General features: G+C 40.8%; 2 protein-coding genes across 2 annotated transcripts in view; both read right to left on the bottom strand.

Moving 5' to 3' along the window:
- Positions 1–1,017: 1,017 nt before the first annotated feature.
- On the bottom strand, positions 1,018–10,118 carry LOC137296840 (transcription initiation factor TFIID subunit 12-like). Its single transcript, XM_067828708.1, has 3 exons — positions 9,851–10,118; positions 4,774–4,843; positions 1,018–4,128 (listed from the first exon to the last, which is right to left on the bottom strand). Exons 2-3 carry the CDS (start codon positions 4,841–4,843, stop codon positions 1,058–1,060), a joined length of 3,141 nt encoding a protein of 1,046 aa, XP_067684809.1. The 5' UTR covers positions 9,851–10,118; the 3' UTR covers positions 1,018–1,057.
- A 1,869-nt stretch (positions 10,119–11,987) lies between these two features.
- LOC137295959 (hepatocyte growth factor receptor-like) overlaps positions 11,988–19,749 on the bottom strand; it is a 64,685-nt gene continuing 56,923 nt past the window's right edge. The window contains exon 17 of the mRNA XM_067827560.1: positions 11,988–13,891. Coding sequence (XP_067683661.1) covers positions 13,636–13,891 — 256 coding nt within the window. The 3' untranslated portion in view covers positions 11,988–13,635. The remainder of the gene's footprint in view (positions 13,892–19,749) is intronic.

Raw genomic sequence — 19,749 nt, 5'->3', positions numbered from 1 at the left:
ACCGCCACGCTATATTTGGACTGTTGCTGAGTGCGGCTTTAAACAAACGCACGTTATCACATCTCAGTTGCCTTAATCGATGCTCTTATGTTGATAACTGGATTGATGTTGATGACTAGATTATTTACATAATGCCGACATGGACAGCTGGAGTATTGGTGAGTGCGGCGTTTAACACCAAACGAGAAAAGAAACACACGTGCAGTCCGAGCACTTCTTACATTCAACCACCTCTTGTGAAAATATTAACACTCCTGTCACATGTAGAAATGTGTTCTGCCAAATATTCATCGAAATGTCTGTCTCACAACTTTTCGAATTCCCGAAGACAACGGGACGATTCTCCAAACAATGAATTTAAAAAGAAGTGTAAGTAGTCATCCAATTCTCGGATATGTACCTCATAAAAACCTCAACGCAGTCGCTTGGGCATCGAAATATTTGTTGACATGTTTATTAATCAAAAATATAATTCTGCAGTTTGTTGTTGTTGTGTGTAGTGACTTATTACAGCCAGACTAGAACCAGTTAAAATGTGTAGCTGCACCAAAAGCTATACTCTATCAATACATCGCTCCATCAGACTATGGCGGTGGAGAGGCCGTGTAGTTAAAGTGTTCACTCGTCACGCCTATAAGGCCCGGGTTCGATTCCCCTGTTGGGTACAATCTGTGAACCCCATTTCTGGTGTCCTCTGTCGCGGTATTGTTGGGATATTGCTAAAAGCAGAGTAAATCTAAACTCATTCACTCACTCATTTCAGGCCAGTTCTCAGGGCGACAACTAAGGACAACAGCGGAGCCTGTATAATACGAAAGGCACGATTCCCAGGATGTCGGATTGATTAGCACCGATTCCGTATTAAAGAATCGTGTACGGAATATTTATCCCCATGTATATATAATATACAGAAGTACTGGAGATTATTTGACAAAAGTCCAGTGATCAACGTTTTCATCATTTATGTCAAAAAACATATTTGTTCTGGTTTTTCGAGCACATAACAAACCAAAGTAGTATCCGCCGTTACGTTTATTCATCAACTGACAGTCTACGTTTATCTGAAGCCAGCCTCTAACAGACTCATTTGAATTCCCTCCCATGCGTTTGCTATTCCTTCCGGTCCTGCAGGAAGTGGAAGTGAGCTTTTATTGATGCCCATATTTCTGTCTCGAAGCTGTTGCAGGGCCTGTAATTGCTGCTGTAGAATGTCCCTTTGCTTCTGAAGACGTGTATGCTGTTCCCTCAGCTGATGCTGATGATCAATAATTTTCTGACGTTGATGAAGACGGTTGAGGACACTCAGCTGTTCGTTAATTTGATCATTGATTTGCTGTTTTCTCATCTCTGCTGTGTTGGTGACAGTTTGAGTTGTAGACTCTTTCTCATGTACCGTGGTTGTTGGGGCAGAAGAAGGAGCGACGGTTGTTGGTTCTTCTTTTGAAGACAGAGTCTTTTGTACAGTTTTATCTGTTTTCAGAAAGTTACCATCCGTGACATCACTGTGGACAGGATAGAGAGCTGTGAGTTCCACGTTAGGTAATTCTGGAAGAGGAACACTATAAGATGACTTACTCTTTTCTAGCAGTTCGCTCAGTTTATTTCTTTTAGCCCCAGGATCGCCTGTGATAATAGCAGCTGGGATGTCCTTGAGTCTGAAGTCTGATGAATTTGCTGTTCTAGTGACAGTGTCCGGTTTTGTAAGTGCTGGTGGAACGATTGTCGTCATATGAGACGACGCTGCCAATCTCGACGTTGTGGTGGATGGTGTTGATGTGACCAATGGTATTTTTATGGATGTAGACTCTCTTAAGATGTCTTTCAAAGGCATTTCTTTTTGTAGATTGGATCCTGTATGCGCATGCAAGGAACTACTCAGAGAACTGGGATCGTTCACCTGTGAGACACCTGTAGTACCAGCTTTAACTTCTTTCGTGATATGCCTTGTTGGTTTGAATCCAGGTTGGTTTCTTTGTGTCGGTGGTACCGACTCCGTGGTTCCAGCAACAGAACTTCGTGAAGGTTTCACTTCTTTCACAGATCTGTCTGTGACTGAGGGGTCTCTGTTTTGCCTTACACTGCCCTGGAAACGATTCAGCTCCTTCTGTAGACTGTTCATCACGTGGTGCAACATCTGGGTATGTCGTACAACGGCCTGTTGATGGTTCTGCACGTTGCCCTGGGACGTCGAATTGTTGGAAGCACTGGATACACTATGAATCGGAACTGAACTGTCTGGAATGTCAGCACTGCTTTTGATGAATGTTATTCCTGGTATTCTATGTCCTCGTTTTGTCGATGGAGGCGATTCTTCATTTCGTGAAGGTCGGGCGTTAGGTGATGAAATATGACCGTTGAATGAATCTACTATTCTTTGATCATAGTTAACTAGCTTTACATGGATTTCTGACATAGGCTGTTTATGGTGTCTGTTGTTATCCGTTGGTGCAGAGATCCACAAAGGTCGGGGAGCAAAATTGATCATCCTGATGAACATTTCTGAAATTGGGCGTTGGCCCTGACTAGTCCCTAAGCGCGATACAGGTATGGACACTGTCAGTGTAGGTGCCTGTGTTGTAACTCGCATCAGTTGGTCAACTCTATGCGGGATGAGAAGAACTCGGACTATCTTTTGTAGTTCTGCAATTGTCATGTTCGCTTCAGACAAGGACTGATTTCCCTCAGATGCGGTGTTGGTGGAACTTGAGGTAACATTTGTCATGGTTGCAGTGCTGATATCTGGTGTAGTTTGTTGGCCTGGGGTTGTGCGTGTGGGAGGTGTGGGCATCATGTTCTGAAAGATCGATGAACCATTGGCAGGTTGCAACTGTTTTTCTGGTATATGTTGCTGGGTGTTAGGTTGCTGCTTGGTGGTGGAACTTGTGGTGCTGGCCCAGTGTGGTCCTGCACTGTTTCCTGAACCTGCTGGAGGTATTGTTGCATACCCAGCTGGGGTATTCCATGTCTGGGTCGGGTACATCTGCCGCTGTCTGTAGTACTGCCGAGCCTTCATCTGCATTTGATAGATCCAGTTTGCCCGGGCTGTGGGATCCATCGCCTGAAGCTGTGGATAGGCAGATGGGCGGATCATTCCCCATGGAATAATATGCTGATTGGGAATCACTCGCTGTTGGTCGAATTGGTTCATTGACGAATTTTGTTGAGGCTGCTGATTTTGATTATTTGCCAGCATGGTCTGAAATGTTCTTGGATCCGACTGCTGCACAAAACCATTTAGATTGGTATGCATGTGTTGCTGGTGTACCTGCTGGTCTTGTAAACTTGGCTGCCAGCTGTTCTGCTGGGGGAATGCCACTGACTGAACGCTACCCACAGAAGCTTTCCCCCCGCCATGGTGCCAAGCATTATTGTCTGTAATGGGTGTTTGCTGGTCAGCGGGTGGGAGGTCTCCTGTCCACTGACCTGGAACCGTCTGAGGATTTGGAACTTCTTGGCCTGAACTTGCAGTGTTTCCAGAGAATATCCCTGCACCATGATCAGCTTGAACATCAGCTACCCTGGATGCAGGAGAACCAACTTCTGCCCTCGACGAACCATTATTGCCTGATCTCTGATTTGACAGCAACTCACCTTGCCACTGAGATGAATATACAGATGGTGCTTCCAGCTTTCCAGTCTGCTGTCCTGTTCCTACCTGGCTGTTTACATCCAGCTGTTGGCTGGCAGTGGCATCTGGAACGTTCTGCGGCCGTGGGACTACGCTTCCATGTTGATGAGCAATGTTGTCTGGATTCTGGGAGTCCACGATGCTAGCTCCACTCATCAGGCCTGGCTGGGTTTGAAGTATACCTCCAGACTGATCAGGACCATTTAGGATTCTCGAGTGGCTTTTATGATGAAAGGGTCCCTGCTGGCTCTGGACATTCCCCATCTTGGTTTGCGTTTGATGGTGATTCGTAGCTCCGGGGGTGTTTATGAGTTCAGCCTGCTGGTATTCCATAGGTCCCTGCTGCACATTCATAGTTCCAGCTTGTGGATCTAGGATGCCAATGTTTTGAGGGATGCTGTACTGATGTCCCCATGGTGGTGCCGGGGCCTGGGTGGCATATACGCCAAAGTCTGAGTAAAAGCTTGGGTAGGCGCCAAACCAGTCTTGTGTCAGTGTCTCTGCGGACAAAACAGGTAAGTCTGATAAAAGTCGTGAACTAAACAGGTGATGAGATACAGGTTATCGCTGCACTGACGCTTCCCGTACACTCTGTAGCAACCGGTGCTTAGACTTGTATTTAGGCAAGGAAGACCGAAGTTCCACTACTAGGATGAGCTTACTTCTTAACAAATACACCATGTAGCAAGCAGTTCTTAGACTCATGCTGAGACTGCAATGGTATAGGAAGACCTGAGGCTCCGCGACCAGGATGGGCCTACCTCTTTAACAGGTACTCTATGTAACAAGAAGTTTGTAGATTCATGGAAAGACTGGCATGACACAGAAAGACCAAAGTTACTAAGACCAGCGGTTTCTGCCGTAACTAAGAAAGCAGTTCTGAACAAAAGTTTTGATCTCACTCAAATGAAGCCTTATTACATTCACGTGTACAGACGAAATAAGACATGATAATAAATTTAGGTGACAAAGAAGAATACGCTTATATTTGCTGTTCCGAGCAGCTAAACACCTTACTTTCAGTTGGGCAACCCAGTAAAGCGTTCGCTCGTCACAATCATCCTAGTTCGAGTCCTAAAAAATTTAATCGTTCACTGACACATGGCGACCACACCTTACCCACTCATCCAGTCGTCACATCTTACCGTCTGCTAGCCAGTACAAACTCAGCAACGTCAGAACCAACGATGGCCGCGAAGAACTTCCGGGATTCATCTAAAAAATGGCGGGAATATATTGTAGAAATATACTGTAGTATGTATCTTAATCAATGATTTATTTCAAGACAGCTTCAAGTATATTCGCGCCCGTTGGGAAGAAGCAACGCATCATTCATTCATTCATTCATTCATTCATTCATTCATTCATTCATTCATTCATTCATATTTAATATTTTAAAATGTTTTCATATGTCTTTCTGATGTACTTGTGATCTGTCTTAATGAGCTCAAGATCTGTGAAGATCCAGGTAAGAAAAGGGATCGGGTGGTCAGGTTTGCTGATTTGGTTGACACATGTCATCGGTTCCTAATTGTGTACTGTTACGAGAGTGTATTTGCTGTAAAATGCATTATTGATTACGTGATATTTATTAAAGTTTTGAGTGATAATTAATATGGGTCACATTTCGTATCATAAATATTCAGTGCTTTTTGTACTTTTGCAGCAGGCTTTAAGGTGGCGCTTTAGAGTTACCTCCCTTTGAGTATGTTTTGATTAGTTGTGCGTATTTCCACGAGAAGCGGCGTAAAACTAAACTCACACACTCATGAGCTCAATCAGTTGACCTTTTTGTCCGGATTCAATTATTTACATAATCATGTAAGATATATTCATGGAACATAAAAATCAAAATCTTGTCATTACTGCAAAGTTAATCCCATATGTTTCTTACAAAACTTACTCATTCTGAACAGGTATCTATATTATCACAACCAGTATCTATAAGCATTGAACCATGCATATTTCGAATTCCAGTTATTTCATTAATTCAATGACTTTTTTCCTTATGCAACCTAACTTTGAGATTGTTGTCATCAGAACCATGACATACGTGCTTAAGAACTTGCAATACAGAAAATGGGATTGACGTGCACACGGTTAAGTTCTCAACATGTCGCACTACGGGTACCTGTTCAGGAATCACAATATACTGCAATACAGTTTATTTTGCCAATACACGACCCTACTACATTTATTTAGCCTTTAGCTATATTGTAGAAACACCACGTCAAAACATTGATTAGAGAACAGTCTCGTTTCCTGTTTACTTGGTTCCCGTCCTATTGCGCAACCTAGTGCGATAACCAGTTCAGAATTTTTAAACTATGTCAGTTAAGTGAATGCATAGATATTAACCAGTATGATTTGATACGTCTTTGCACTTGAATAATGCAACAATCAGCTCCTTTTAATCCTAGGAAACACGTCGTACGGCGTGCTCTGTCGTAAAGCGAGCTCTGACAAACGGAAACCTGAAAATCGTGGAAATTTCAAAACGAGGCTCTGCCGCTAGAAAAATTTGGCGGTCTCTTACGGAACTGATATTACAACTTCATTGTGCGTTACAGAACTACCCTGAATAAGCGCAAAAAACATATAACAGGTTTAACTAGTGAGCCAGATGCAGTGTGACTCATTTTTCGACCTCATCAAACAGGAGCAGTCTGCGATTCCATAGTTAAGGCATGCTGCCTCAACCTCGACATAAAGTATAGAAAGACGGTGTTAATAAAGTTTATAATTACAGTTGATTTAGAAATATCATTTTCTTATGAAACAAGAAATTGGAATTCAGTTTAGAATTGTTTGAGGTGTCAATTTACAATTTCATAGGAGAAAATTCGGATCGGCTGAAAAGCAGGTCAGAGTCTGAATAGGTTAATGAGACTTATGTTTCGGTATGTTAACGAACCACAGAATGTTGTATCATGTTACCTCTTGCATCGTATTAATTTTGAATTTTTATTGCAACAAAACTGAGCACTACTGTAGTCATACCATTGTAGTGATGTGTATAGATTTTGAATTTAAATAATTTTAAAACATAATTGTTTGTTACATCACATTTCTGTGTTCTTTGTTGTTTTACACCTAGTACTTATACGAATCGACTCCAGATTAACTATTTCAGCCGATGAATCAGCATGCCACACAAGAATATTTTCAGGAAACAAAGTTTGTAAAATTCTAGCATCCCTATACTATATATGGTAACAGTCGATTTCACGTTCAGCACATGCAAGGACAGTAGCCATTGTTGAGAAGCATTGGGGCGCGGGGTGGACCTCAGTAGCTACATGCTTTTTGGGTTCTTGTTATATAAGCCTGATTCTACGTCCAATCAAAGACATCTATAATAAAGACCCTAATCCCAATCGCCAGTCCTAAGCACGGCGCAGGAAAGCGCAGCACAGAAAAAAACCAAAAACCAAAAACCATGTAACCTTAATAGCTGTAATGTAAACCACTGTAAACACGTTAGCGGTTTTGACACGTATTATCTCTGTTAAAACTCCTATGCCTGTAATAAAGATCTAATCCCAATCACCAGTCCTAGGTACGGCACAGGAAAGCGCAGCACAGAAAAAAACCAAAAACCAAAAACCATGTAACCTTAATAGCTGTAATGTAAACCACTGTAAACACGTTAGCGGTTTTGACACGTATTATCTCTGTTAAAACTCCTATGCCTGTAATAAAGATCTAATCCCAATCACCAGTCCTAGGTACGGCACAGGAAAGCGCAGCACAGAAAAAAACCAAAAACCAAAAACCATGTAACCTTAATAGCTGTAATGTAAACCACTGTAAACACGTTAGCGGTTTTGACACGTATTATCTCTGTTAAAACTCCTATGCCTGTAATAAAGATCTAATCCCAATCACCAGTCCTAGGTACGGCACAGGAAAGCGCAGCACAGAAAAAAACCAAAAACCAAAAACCATGTAACCTTAATAGCTGTAATGTAAACCACTGTAAACACGTTAGCGGTTTTGACACGTATTATCTCTGTTAAAACTCCTATGCCTGTAATAAAGATCTAATCCCAATCACCAGTCCTAGGTACGGCACAGGAAAGCACAGCACAGGAAAGCACAGCACAGGGCAAATGTAACAAATCAGCAGGGGATAACACGGCATAGCATAGCACAGTAGAGCAGGCAAAAGCTGTAATGTAAAGCACTGTAAACATGTCAGCGATTCTGACACGTTCCTACAATTCATATTATCTCAATTTACAACTCCCACACCTATAATAAACTCAGCCTCAGGCGCATAGCTTCTTGAAATGAATACAACTCTGTTTTTAGTTTTTGTTTAAGTACTTACAACAATGGCATGGTGTAAGTTTGAGATATAGATTTTCTATTTATATATGCGAGCTCACTGGATTAAAAAGTAAATTTCAGTTTTACAGAAAGCGCCTCATTGCGCTTGGTGATTGTGCACGCGGCAATATCAGATGATAAAATTGGTCAGAGATACGTGGGTTCTTTGCAACCACTCAGTCATGATTGTTTGTTCTACATGTATACATTTGAGCAACACGTAAAATTTATGAAAGAGAAAATGCAAAATACAATTTAAAAGTACATGTACAGTAAACTGCATGTATATCGAGCGAACTGACGGACAGAACATACTGTTCCTTCGTGTACCATATTTTACACCACACTTCAAGTACAAGTGGAAGATCTAGGTTAGAACTGACCTTCAGTAACCCATGCGACTGACGGGATCGGGTGGTCAGGCTTGTTGACTTTGTTGACACAAGTCATCACATCCTAATTACATTGATCGAAGCTCATGCTCTTGATCACTGGACTGATATAGATCAGTCATGTCGATGCTCATGCTCTTGATCATTGGACTGATATTGATGAGTCATGTCGGTGCTCATGCTGTCAGTCGAGTGGTGACACAAGTGGTGTCACAGTCACGACAACATACTTTAGATAACTTAACATTGAAATGCTATGTCTCTGTCATTATAAGGCTTCAATACTGCAGTATTGTTATTTCTGGGATTATTCCTGTATTCCTGTTAATTTGAATTTCACTGATTGAAACTAGGCGAATTTGTCATAAACCTGCAACAAATGCCATGACTTGCAGGTTACAATTGTTTCTTGACCCAGAAAACGAAGCATACAAAACCCAAGGAGCATCGACATTAACTAGGAATTTTATTGCTCATAAAAGTCGACTCTGCTTTAAAGGACAGTTCACAGTTTGGGGCTTGTTGGGGTAATGAAGGTTTTATGAGAGACGGAGGGTTCACCCATTTTGTTCTGAAGAGGTAGGGATGTCACCAGTTTGTACACGTGCACGTGGGAGTGGGGCGGGTCTCATCAATTTCTTTTTGCAAAATATTGAAACATCATGCTTTAAAATAATGGGAGGGAAAAGGGGACGTGACGTGCAGGAGGTCGGGGATGGTCACTTACTTTGTACATAAACGTAAGGTGTGTGTGTATGTGTGTGAATGTGTGTGTGTGTGTGTGTGTGTGTGTGAATGTGTGTGTCTGTGTGTGTATCTGTGTGTGTGTGGCTGTGTTTTTTGTGTCTGTGTCTGTTTCAGTCCCGTCAACAGAGTTGGCACTGATTTGTCATCTGTGGGATGACTCAATATCCTGCAACATACACCCCCAACAAAAGTCAAGTCCAGGGCAGCATAGCAGGATACTCAGACTCAAATATCACATAAACATCCTCAGTCCCATGTTGGGTGCCAATGTAGCGGTCATAAAATGTCCGTGCCCCCTTGGGATTCGAAACACAGACCTTCTTGTCCACATGACCAAAGAGGTTAACCCCGTTAAGCTGACAAGGCAAGGATGTTACCTGTAGTATGACTCCATGCCCAGCTACAATTGGAACCCAGTACTAGAGCTTTGTTATCGTGAATATGCAGAAGATCTCTCCATACAATAATCCTGCTTGAGTAGAATAGTCTATATGGCACATATTTATTGAATCACTGTCTTCAAATGTTCTCGAAGTTTTCTGTCTTCTCATTACATATATTTTAACCTTGTATTCTGATGATTCGAACATTTCAAATGGGAAATATGCAATGAGTCATCAAGTTTTTAATTATCAACGTGTTCAATTTTCTCATTACAAACATGTTTACCTGGTATCCTGATATTGTCTTCCGTATCGTACTACAAATACACTTTTTAATGTCATTGACAAACACACACATGGAAACTTACTTTACGATGATGTTATCCAAGGCGCATGGGCGGAGTATTAACATCACGTGACTTCCGCAATCCACAAGCACGCCGCGATTTGGCTAGAGAACGCTGTAAGTTATACGAGGAAGCAGGACGCCAAACAGATGCCGCAGTTTTAAGACTAAACAAAGAATTCGTATAGATTAACGGTGTTATAGTTCAGCATTTATCAAATTCGGGTCACTCAGTCGTGTCTGTGGACAAATCTGTACCGGGCGTATCCATTAAGGTGTCATCAGCCTATGTGTCATAATGAGAAATTGCATGCGTTTAAAGTCTGTATGCCGCGATGAACCTGCTGTAGCTGGGCCTTAAGTCTCGTAAACAGCCTTCTTGGTGTACATTGTCTCAAGGCCGACGTGCCTCTTCTTGCAAATTACTAGGTCTGAAAGACAGTTTGGACGCAGTTGCTCGAAAATATCATCCTGTGAAAGGTTGTTTGTATGTTAACTGTTTAAAGCATTCAGCAATATACCAGCTATGTTGCAGCAGTCTGTAATTAAATAATCGATTATAGACCAGCCAATCATCATCGCCATCGATTTATGTACTGGGATACGATGACAACAGGTAAGCAAGTCTGACTGCAAGATCACGGTAATAGCATTTTAGCGACACGCCTTTTAAGGTAGCGCTCAAGAGTTGCCTTGCTTTAGGCGCTCTTCTGCATATAAATATGTGTTTTTGATTGTTGGTAAACACAAAGCCGAACGAGAAAGTTCAAAGTTAATGGTGATGGGGGTGCTCGAACATTCAAGAATCTGTCACTGTATATGCAAGGTTGGTTGTTGTGTTGATGGGACACACACACGGAGTTACACTCAGAGTAGTCCTGGAGTTGTGTCACCATTCGGCCTATCTTTATCTGCCTGTCCCTTCACCAACGTTGACCTACAATCAAGAACGCTTGTTGCGTAACATTTAGCATAATGAATTCTCATTTAAAACCAAGACTTTGGTGAGTTGATATTTGAGACCCATTACTTTAGATTTGATTCAGCTGCATTGTACTAGAAACCTCTATTGTGAATCATTGTATCTTGCTCTTTGGTCAGTAGATAATATTGAATATTTCTGTGTTATATTTTGCTGGTTCTGAGGGGATTTCTTATACCTTTTTTGTAGAGGCAAATTATTAACCGCAACAGTGATCCGTTCGCCTACTCGTGGCGTACACTTGCGTTTTAGAATATGCATGGGAAGAGCATCGCAGCAATAGATAGGTAAGTAAAATGAGTGTGTTCCAATTATTTCCACGATTCAACACAACTTATCTTACCTCACACATAAATGTCGTTTTCTGACTGGCTGAGCGCTCTTCTGTTATTTTCAGTAGGTACATTGTAATGTAAAATGTACCCCGCTGCCAATGGCAACTCATCCGGTACATCCTGGCTTCTTATTCTCGAATAACATTGAATCACGCATGATGCACGGAAATTACCGATGTTTTGTGAATGTAAATCGATGGAGGGTAGATAACTCTAAATTTGTTTTTCTTGTGTTGTCTGCATGTCACATTTATGAATATGCTTTATTTCACGTGATTAATGCCAGCATTTACGTCTTCTGGCCTTAGCACTAGACAGGAGACCAGTCTAAATGAGCTCGCACCAATAACGTCATAATCAAAGGTCAGTGATCGACTCTGGCCTGTTTAGCTCGTCCAAAAGAGGCCTCGTAATAGCATAAAGTATCAGCACTTAGAGTGCGGGTTGTACATTCATTGTAAGAAAATTGATGTATATTTTAAGTGTAGAGTTCCTCTTTAAGAATTAGGTAGCGCGTCGGATGCTTTGCGGGTCGGGGCTCTGGTCTTTTGAAAAATATTAAAAACAACTTGACAAAGGAATCAGAGACCATGTTTGCAGAGGCAATTAGTGAATCCTCTTTAACCCACCTCAATACTGACGCATAGTTTCGATGTACACGTTGTTCGAAACAAGACGATTTTTTTCTTTCGTTTGTTTTTTCATTTTGCATCATAGGTATGCAATGACAAATCTTATCTTGTCTACATCTCTATGATAATGCGAGGTAAAAGTTCAAAACGTTGTAATTGACCTTTAAATCCAATTACGTTTTCTTGAACAAGACAAGACAAGCAATAGTGTGTGAAAATAATGAGAATTTATTTCTATGATCACGCCAGAAACGGTTTCTATCAACATAAATACATTTTAAGAAACTGCAGAGACTTGATATACATAAAGTTTATGCTAACTATGGTATAAAGTATATAGTAGACAAGCGGTGTAAGTAAAAGGCTAATTCTGTAACAAATAATACTGAGCCAAAGATTACATACAAAAACACAGATAGGGACAAATTGTTTGTTGTTTAACGCCACATTCATCAATAGTCTAGCTGCATGGCGTTGTCTGAAAATAATCTAATCTGAACGTGAAAATCACGAGATTAAGAGCATGAGAATCGATCAACGCAAATGGCATGCGTCATGGGTCAGCCAAGTCAGCGAGCCTAACCACCTGATCCCGTGAATCGCCTCTTTCGACAAGCATGGGTTAGTAAACAATCACTAGACTGATGACACGCTTCCGACCAACCACTCGGACTGCAGACAGGCCGAGCACAGGAAGACCATCCGTCACCATCCCTCGGGAAGACCGCCATTTACGGATGCTTCACTTGCGCAACAGATTCCTGACCGTGACGTCATCAGCAGCAATCAGCCTTGGCCATGCAATCAGTAGAAGGACTGTATCCAGACGACTCCGCCTATTCGATATCAGGGCCTACATACCATTCCGGGGCATGACGTTAACGCTGCAACATCGACGTCGTCCACTGGCTTGGGCAAGGAGAGTTTGGCAGTGACAGCAGAGTCCTGTTTAGTGACGAGAGACGTTTCCAGAGTCAGAAAGTTTACACAGTCAGAAAGAACGTACAGCACGTTGTTGCGTCCAGGAAATAGAGCCGTACGGTAACGATAGTGTGATGGTGTGGGCCGCAATTTGTGGCGACAGAAAGACTGAGTTGGTGGTTATAGATAGGAACCTGACAGCCCGTCGATATATTGATAATGTTTTACGACCCGTTGTGCTACCCTTCCTCCAGCAGATTCCAGGCACGTTGTTTCAGCAAGACAACGCTACTCCCCACGCTGCTGTTGTTACCCGAAACTTCCTGAACACCGACAACGTAAAGATCCCCCGACTTATCCTTTATTAAGCATCTTTGGGATCATCTCGGCCGTCAGATTAAACAACGTCAACACTCCCGCTGACAAGAAATGCTTTGGCACAAGCTCAGCAGGAGGAATGGCGGCGCATTCCAGATCACGTCATCAGACGTCGTGTGGCAGCATGTATCGCCGCAAGAGGTGGACACACTCGTTACTGAGGATTGTGACACCCTGAAACACTCTGTTGGTACTGATGTGCATGTGCTGTTGTGATCGACAACCGGAAATTTTAACCTCCTGTGAAAAACGCCATTAAAAGTTTACTTTTAAAGCAGATTGTTTCAATGGTTGCTGTAATGACATGTTCAAAAAGTATATAAAACATAAAATGACATGTGTCTCTCTCATTTTATAATAAAAAATGATCGGAGACGTTTCTTTTGTCCGTCAGTTTATAAACAGCACTTAGCAAACAAATCAATGTCATGACGAAGATACAAATACAAAGTATACTTCTGTCTTGGTCAAGGTTTTCTGTAAGTGGTGAACTCCCCCGCACCCTTCCTCACACAGTTCATACTTGCTGAGCCTCATCTCCTGTGTTCTCGATGCTGCTCTATTTCAGTTGCTCCTGGTGAATCATATGGGCACTTTGTGCTGATGCCCCAGTTTCTAACACAAAGTATTCAGGAACTCGCAGTTCAACATAGCGATAACATTGTGGAAAAGTGACGTAACCGTCATCTTTGCTTTCTGCCGTCACTTTCTGATCTGACGTCAGTTTGAGTAAAGCGGTGAGTGCTTCGGATACTTCGGAAAATGTGGGTCGCTGTGCAGGGTCTTGTGACCAGATCTCCAACATCAAGCTGTACCTAGAATGAATGGTATACACTATGTATAGTTCCTAGGCTGGGTATGATACTCCATTTATAGTACCTAGAATGTATGGTATACACTATGTATAGTTCCTAGGCTGGGTATGATACTCCATGTATAGTACCTAGAATGTATGGTATACACTATGTATAGTTCCTAGGCTGGGTATGATACTCCATGTATAGTACCTAGAATGTATGGTATACACTATGTATAGTTCCTAGGCTGGGTATGATACTCCATGTATAGTACCTAGAATGAATGTGTACACCATGTATAGTTCCTAGGCTGGGTATGATACTCCATGTATAGTACCTAGAATGTATGGTATACACTATGTATAGTTCCTAGGCTGGGTATGATACTCCATGTATAGTACCTAGAATGAATGGTATACACTATGTATAGTTCCTAGGCTGGGTATGATACTCCATGTATAGTACCTAGAATGTATGGTATACACTATGTATAGTTCCTAGGCTGGGTATGATACTCCATGTATAGTACCTAGAATGTATGGTATACACTATGTATAGTTCCTAGGCTGGGTATGATACTCCATGTATAGCACCTAGAATGTATGGTATACACTATGTATAGTTCCTAGGCTGGGTATGATACTCCATGTATAGTACCTAGAATGTATGGTATACACTATGTATAGTTCCTAGGCTGGGTATGATACTCCATGTATAGTACCTAGAATGTATGGTATACACTATGTACAGTTCCTAGGTTGGGTATGATACTCCATGTATAGTACCTAGAATGTATGGTATACACTATGTATAGTTCCTAGGCTGCGTATGATACTCCATGTATAGTACCTAGAATGTATGGTATACACTATGTATAGTACCTAGAATGTATGGTATACACTATGTATAGTACCTAGAATGTATGGTATACACAATGTATAGTTCCTAGGCTGGGTATGATACTCCATGTATAGTACCTAGAATGTATGGTATACACTATGTATAGTTCCTAGGCTGGGTATGATACTCCATGTATAGTACCTAGAATGTATGGTATACACTATGTATAGTTCCTAGGCTGGGTATGATACTCCATGTATAGTACCTAGAATGTATGGTATACACTATGTATAGTTCCTAGGCTGGGTATGATACTCCATGTATAGTACCTAGAATGTATGGTATACACTATGTATAGTTCCTAGGCTGGGTATGATACTCCATGTATAGTACCTTGAATGTATGGTATACACTATGTATAGTTCCTAGGCTGGGTATGATACTCCATGTATAGTACCTAGAATGTATGGTATACACTATGTATAGTTCCTACGCTGGGTATGATACTCCATGTATAGTACCTAGAATGTATGGTATACACTATGTATAGTTCCTAGGCTGGGTATGATACTCCATGTATAGTACCTAGAATGTATGGTATACACTATGTATAGTTCCTAGGCTGGGTATGATACTCCATGTATAGTACCTTGAATGTATGGTATACACTATGTATAGTTCCTAGGCTGGGTATGATACTCCATGTATAGTACCTAGAATGTATGGTATACACTATGTATAGTTCCTAGGCTGGGTATGATACTCCATGTATAGTACCTAGAATGTATGGTATACACCATGTATAGTTCCTAGGCTGGGTATGATACTCCATGTGTAGTACCTAGAATGTATGGTATACACTATGTATAGTTCCTAGGCTGGGTATGATACTCCATGTATAGTACCTAGAATAAATGTGTACACCATGTATAGTTCCTAGGCTGGGTATGATACTCCATGTATAGTACCTAGAATGTATGGTATACACTATGTATAGTACCTAGAATGTATGGTATACACTATGTATAGTACCTAGAATGTATGGTATACACTATGTATAGTTCCTAGGCTGGGTATGATACTCCATGTATAGTACCTAGAATGTATGGTATACACTATGTATAGTTCCTAGGCTGGGTATGATACTCCATGTATAGTACCTAGAATGTATGGTATACACTATGTATAGTTCCTAGGCTGGGTATGATACTCCATGTATAGTACCTAGAATGTATGGTATACACTATGTATAGTTCCTAGGCTGGGTATGATACTCCATGTATAGTACCTAGAATGTATGGTGTACACTATGTATAGTTCCTAGGCTGGGTATGATACTCCATGTATAGTACCTAGAATGTATGGTATACACTATGTATAGTTCCTAGGCTGGGTATGATACTCCATGTATAGTACCTAGAATGTATGGTATACACTATGTATAGTTCCTAGGCTGGGTATGATACTCCATGTATAGTACCTAGAATGTATGGTGTACACTATGTATGGTTCCTAGGCTGGGTATGATACTCCATGTATAGTACCTAGAATGCATGGTATACACTATGTATAGTTCCTAGGCTGGGTATAATACTCCATGTATAGTACCTAGAATGCATGGTATACACTATGTATAGTTCCTAGGCTGGGTATGATACTCCATGTATAGTACCTAGAATGTATGGTATACACTATGTATAGTTCCTAGGCTGGGTATGATACTCCATGTATAGTACCTAGAATGCATGGTATACACTATGTATAGTTCCTAGGCTGGGTATGATACTCCATGTATAGTACCTAGAATGTATGATATACACTATGTATAGTTCCTAGGCTGGGTATGATACTCCATGTATAGTACCTAGAATGTATGGTATACACTATGTATAGTTCCTAGGCTGGGTATGATACTCCATGTATAGTACCTAGAATGTATGGTATACACTATGTACAGTTCCTAGGTTGGGTATGATACTCCATGTATAGTACCTAGAATGTATGGTATACACTATGTATAGTTCCTAGGCTGGGTATGATACTCCATGTATAGTACCTAGAATGTATGGTATACACTATGTATAGTACCTAGAATGTATGGTATACACTATGTATAGTTCCTAGGCTGGGTATGATACTCCATGTATAGTACCTAGAATGTATGGTATACACTATGTATAGTTCCTAGGCTGGGTATGATACTCCATGTATAGTACCTAGAATGTATGGTATACACTATGTATAGTTCCTAGGCTGGGTATGATACTCCATGTGTAGTACCTAGAATGCATGGTATACACTATGTATAGTTCCTAGGCTGGGTATGATACTCCATGTATAGTACCTAGAATGTATGGTATACACTATGTATAGTTCCTAGGCTGGGTATGATACTCCATGTATAGTACCTTGAATGTATGGTGTACACTATGTATAGTTCCTAGGCTGGGTATGATACTCCATGTATAGTACCTAGAATGTATGGTATACACTATGTATAGTTCCTAGGCTGGGTATGATACTCCATGTATAGTACCTAGAATGTATGGTATACACCATGTATAGTTCCTAGACTGGGTATGATACTCCATGTATAGTACCTAGAATGAATGTGTACACCATGTATAGTTCCTAGGCTGGGTATGATACTCCATGTATAGTACCTAGAATGTATGGTATACACTATGTATAGTTCCTAGGCTGGGTATGATACTCCATGTATAGTACCTAGAATGTATGGTATACACTATGTATAGTTCCTAGGCTGGGTATGATACTCCATGTATAGTACCTAGAATGTATGGTATACACTATGTATAGTTCCTAGGCTGGGTATGATACTCCATGTATAGTACCTAGAAAGTATGGTATACACTATGTATAGTTCCTAGGCTTGGTATGATACTCCATGTATAGTACCTAGAATGTATGGTATACACTATGTATAGTTCCTAGGCTGGGTATGATACTCCATGTATAGTACCTAGAATGTATGGTATACACCATGTATAGTTCCTAGGCTGGGTATGATACTCCATGTATAGTACCTAGAATGTATGGTATACACTATGTATAGTTCCTAGGCTGGGTATGATACTCCATGTATAGTACCTAGAATGTATGGTATACACTATGTATAGTTCCTAGGCTGGGTATGATACTCCATGTATAGTACCTAGAATGTATGGTGTACACTATGTATAGTTCCTAGGCTGGGTATGATACTCCATGTATAGTACCTAGAATGTATGGTATACACTATGTATAGTTCCTAGGCTGGGTATGATACTCCATGTATAGTACCTAGAATGTATGGTATACACTATGTATAGTTCCTAGGCTGGGTATGATACTCCATGTATAGTACCTAGAATGTATGGTATACACTATGTATAGTTCCTAGGCTGGGTATGATACTCCATGTATAGTACCTTGAATGTATGGTATACACTATGTATAGTTCCTAGGCTGGGTATGATACTCCATGTATAGTACCTAGAATGTATGGTATACACTATGTATAGTTCCTAGGCTGGGTATGATACTCCATGTGTAGTACCTAGAATGAATGTGTACACCATGTATAGTTCCTAGGCTGGGTATGATACTCCATGTATAGTACCTAGAATGTATGGTATACACTATGTATAGTTCCTAGGCTGGTTATGATACTCTATGTATAGTACCTAGAATGTATGGTATACACTATGTATAGTTCCTAGGCTGGGTATGATGCTCCATGTATAGTACCTAGAATGCATGGTATAAATTATGTATAGTTCCTAGGCTGGGTATGATACTCCATGTATAGTACCTAGAAAGTATGGTATACACCATGTATAGTTCCTAGGCTGGGTATGATACTCCATGTATAGTACCTAGAATGTATGGTGTACACTATGTATAGTTCCTAAGCTGGGTATGATACTCCATGTATAGTACCTAGAATGTATGGTATACACTATGTATAGTTCCTAGGCTGGGTATGATACTCCATGTATAGTACCTAGAATGTATGGTATACGCTATGTATAGTTCCTAGGCTGGGTATGATACTCCATGTATAGTACCTAGAATGTATGGTATACACTATGTATAGTTCCTAGGCTGGGTATGATACTCCATGTATAGTACCTAGAATGAATGTGTACACCATGTATAGTTCCTAGGCTGGGTATGATACTCCATGTATAGTACCTAGAATGTATGGTATACACTATGTATAGTTCCTAGGCTGGGTATGATACTCCATGTATAGTACCTAGAATGTATGGTATACACTATGTATAGTTCCTAGGCTGGGTATGATACTCCATGTATAGTACCTAGAATGTATGGTATACACTATGTATAGTTCCTAGGCTGGGTATGATACTCCATGTATAGTACCTAGAATGTATGGTGTACACTATGTATAGTTCCTAGGCTGGGTATGATACTCCATGTATAGTACCTAGAATGTATAGTATACACTATGTATAGTTCCTAGGCTGGGTATGATACTCCATGTATAGTACCTAGAATGTATGGTATACACTATGTATAGTTCCTAGGCTGGGTATGATACTCCATGTATAGTACCTAGAATGAATGTGTACACCATGTATAGTTCCTAGGCTGGGTATGATACTCCATGTATAGTACCTAGAATGTATGGTATACACTATGTATAGTTCCTAGGCTGGGTATGATACTCCATGTATAGTACCTAGAATGTATGGTATACACTATGTATAGTTCCTAGGCTGGGTATGATACTCCATGTATAGTACCTAGAATGTATGGTATACACTATGTATAGTTCCTAGGCTGGGTATGATACTCCATGTATAGTACCTAGAATGTATGGTATACACTATGTATAGTTCCTAGGCTGGGTATGATACTCCATGTATAGTACCTAGAAAGTATGGTATACACTATGTATAGTTCCTAGGCTTGGTATGATACTCCATGTATAGTACCTAGAATGTATGGTGTACACTATGTATAGTTCCTAGGCTGGGTATGATACTCCATGTATAGTACCTAGAATG

Source organism: Haliotis asinina, chromosome 9 (genome assembly GCF_037392515.1).
Source record: "Haliotis asinina isolate JCU_RB_2024 chromosome 9, JCU_Hal_asi_v2, whole genome shotgun sequence".
NCBI lineage: Eukaryota > Metazoa > Mollusca > Gastropoda > Lepetellida > Haliotidae > Haliotis > Haliotis asinina.
This window is presented reverse-complemented; position numbering and strand designations above follow the sequence as displayed.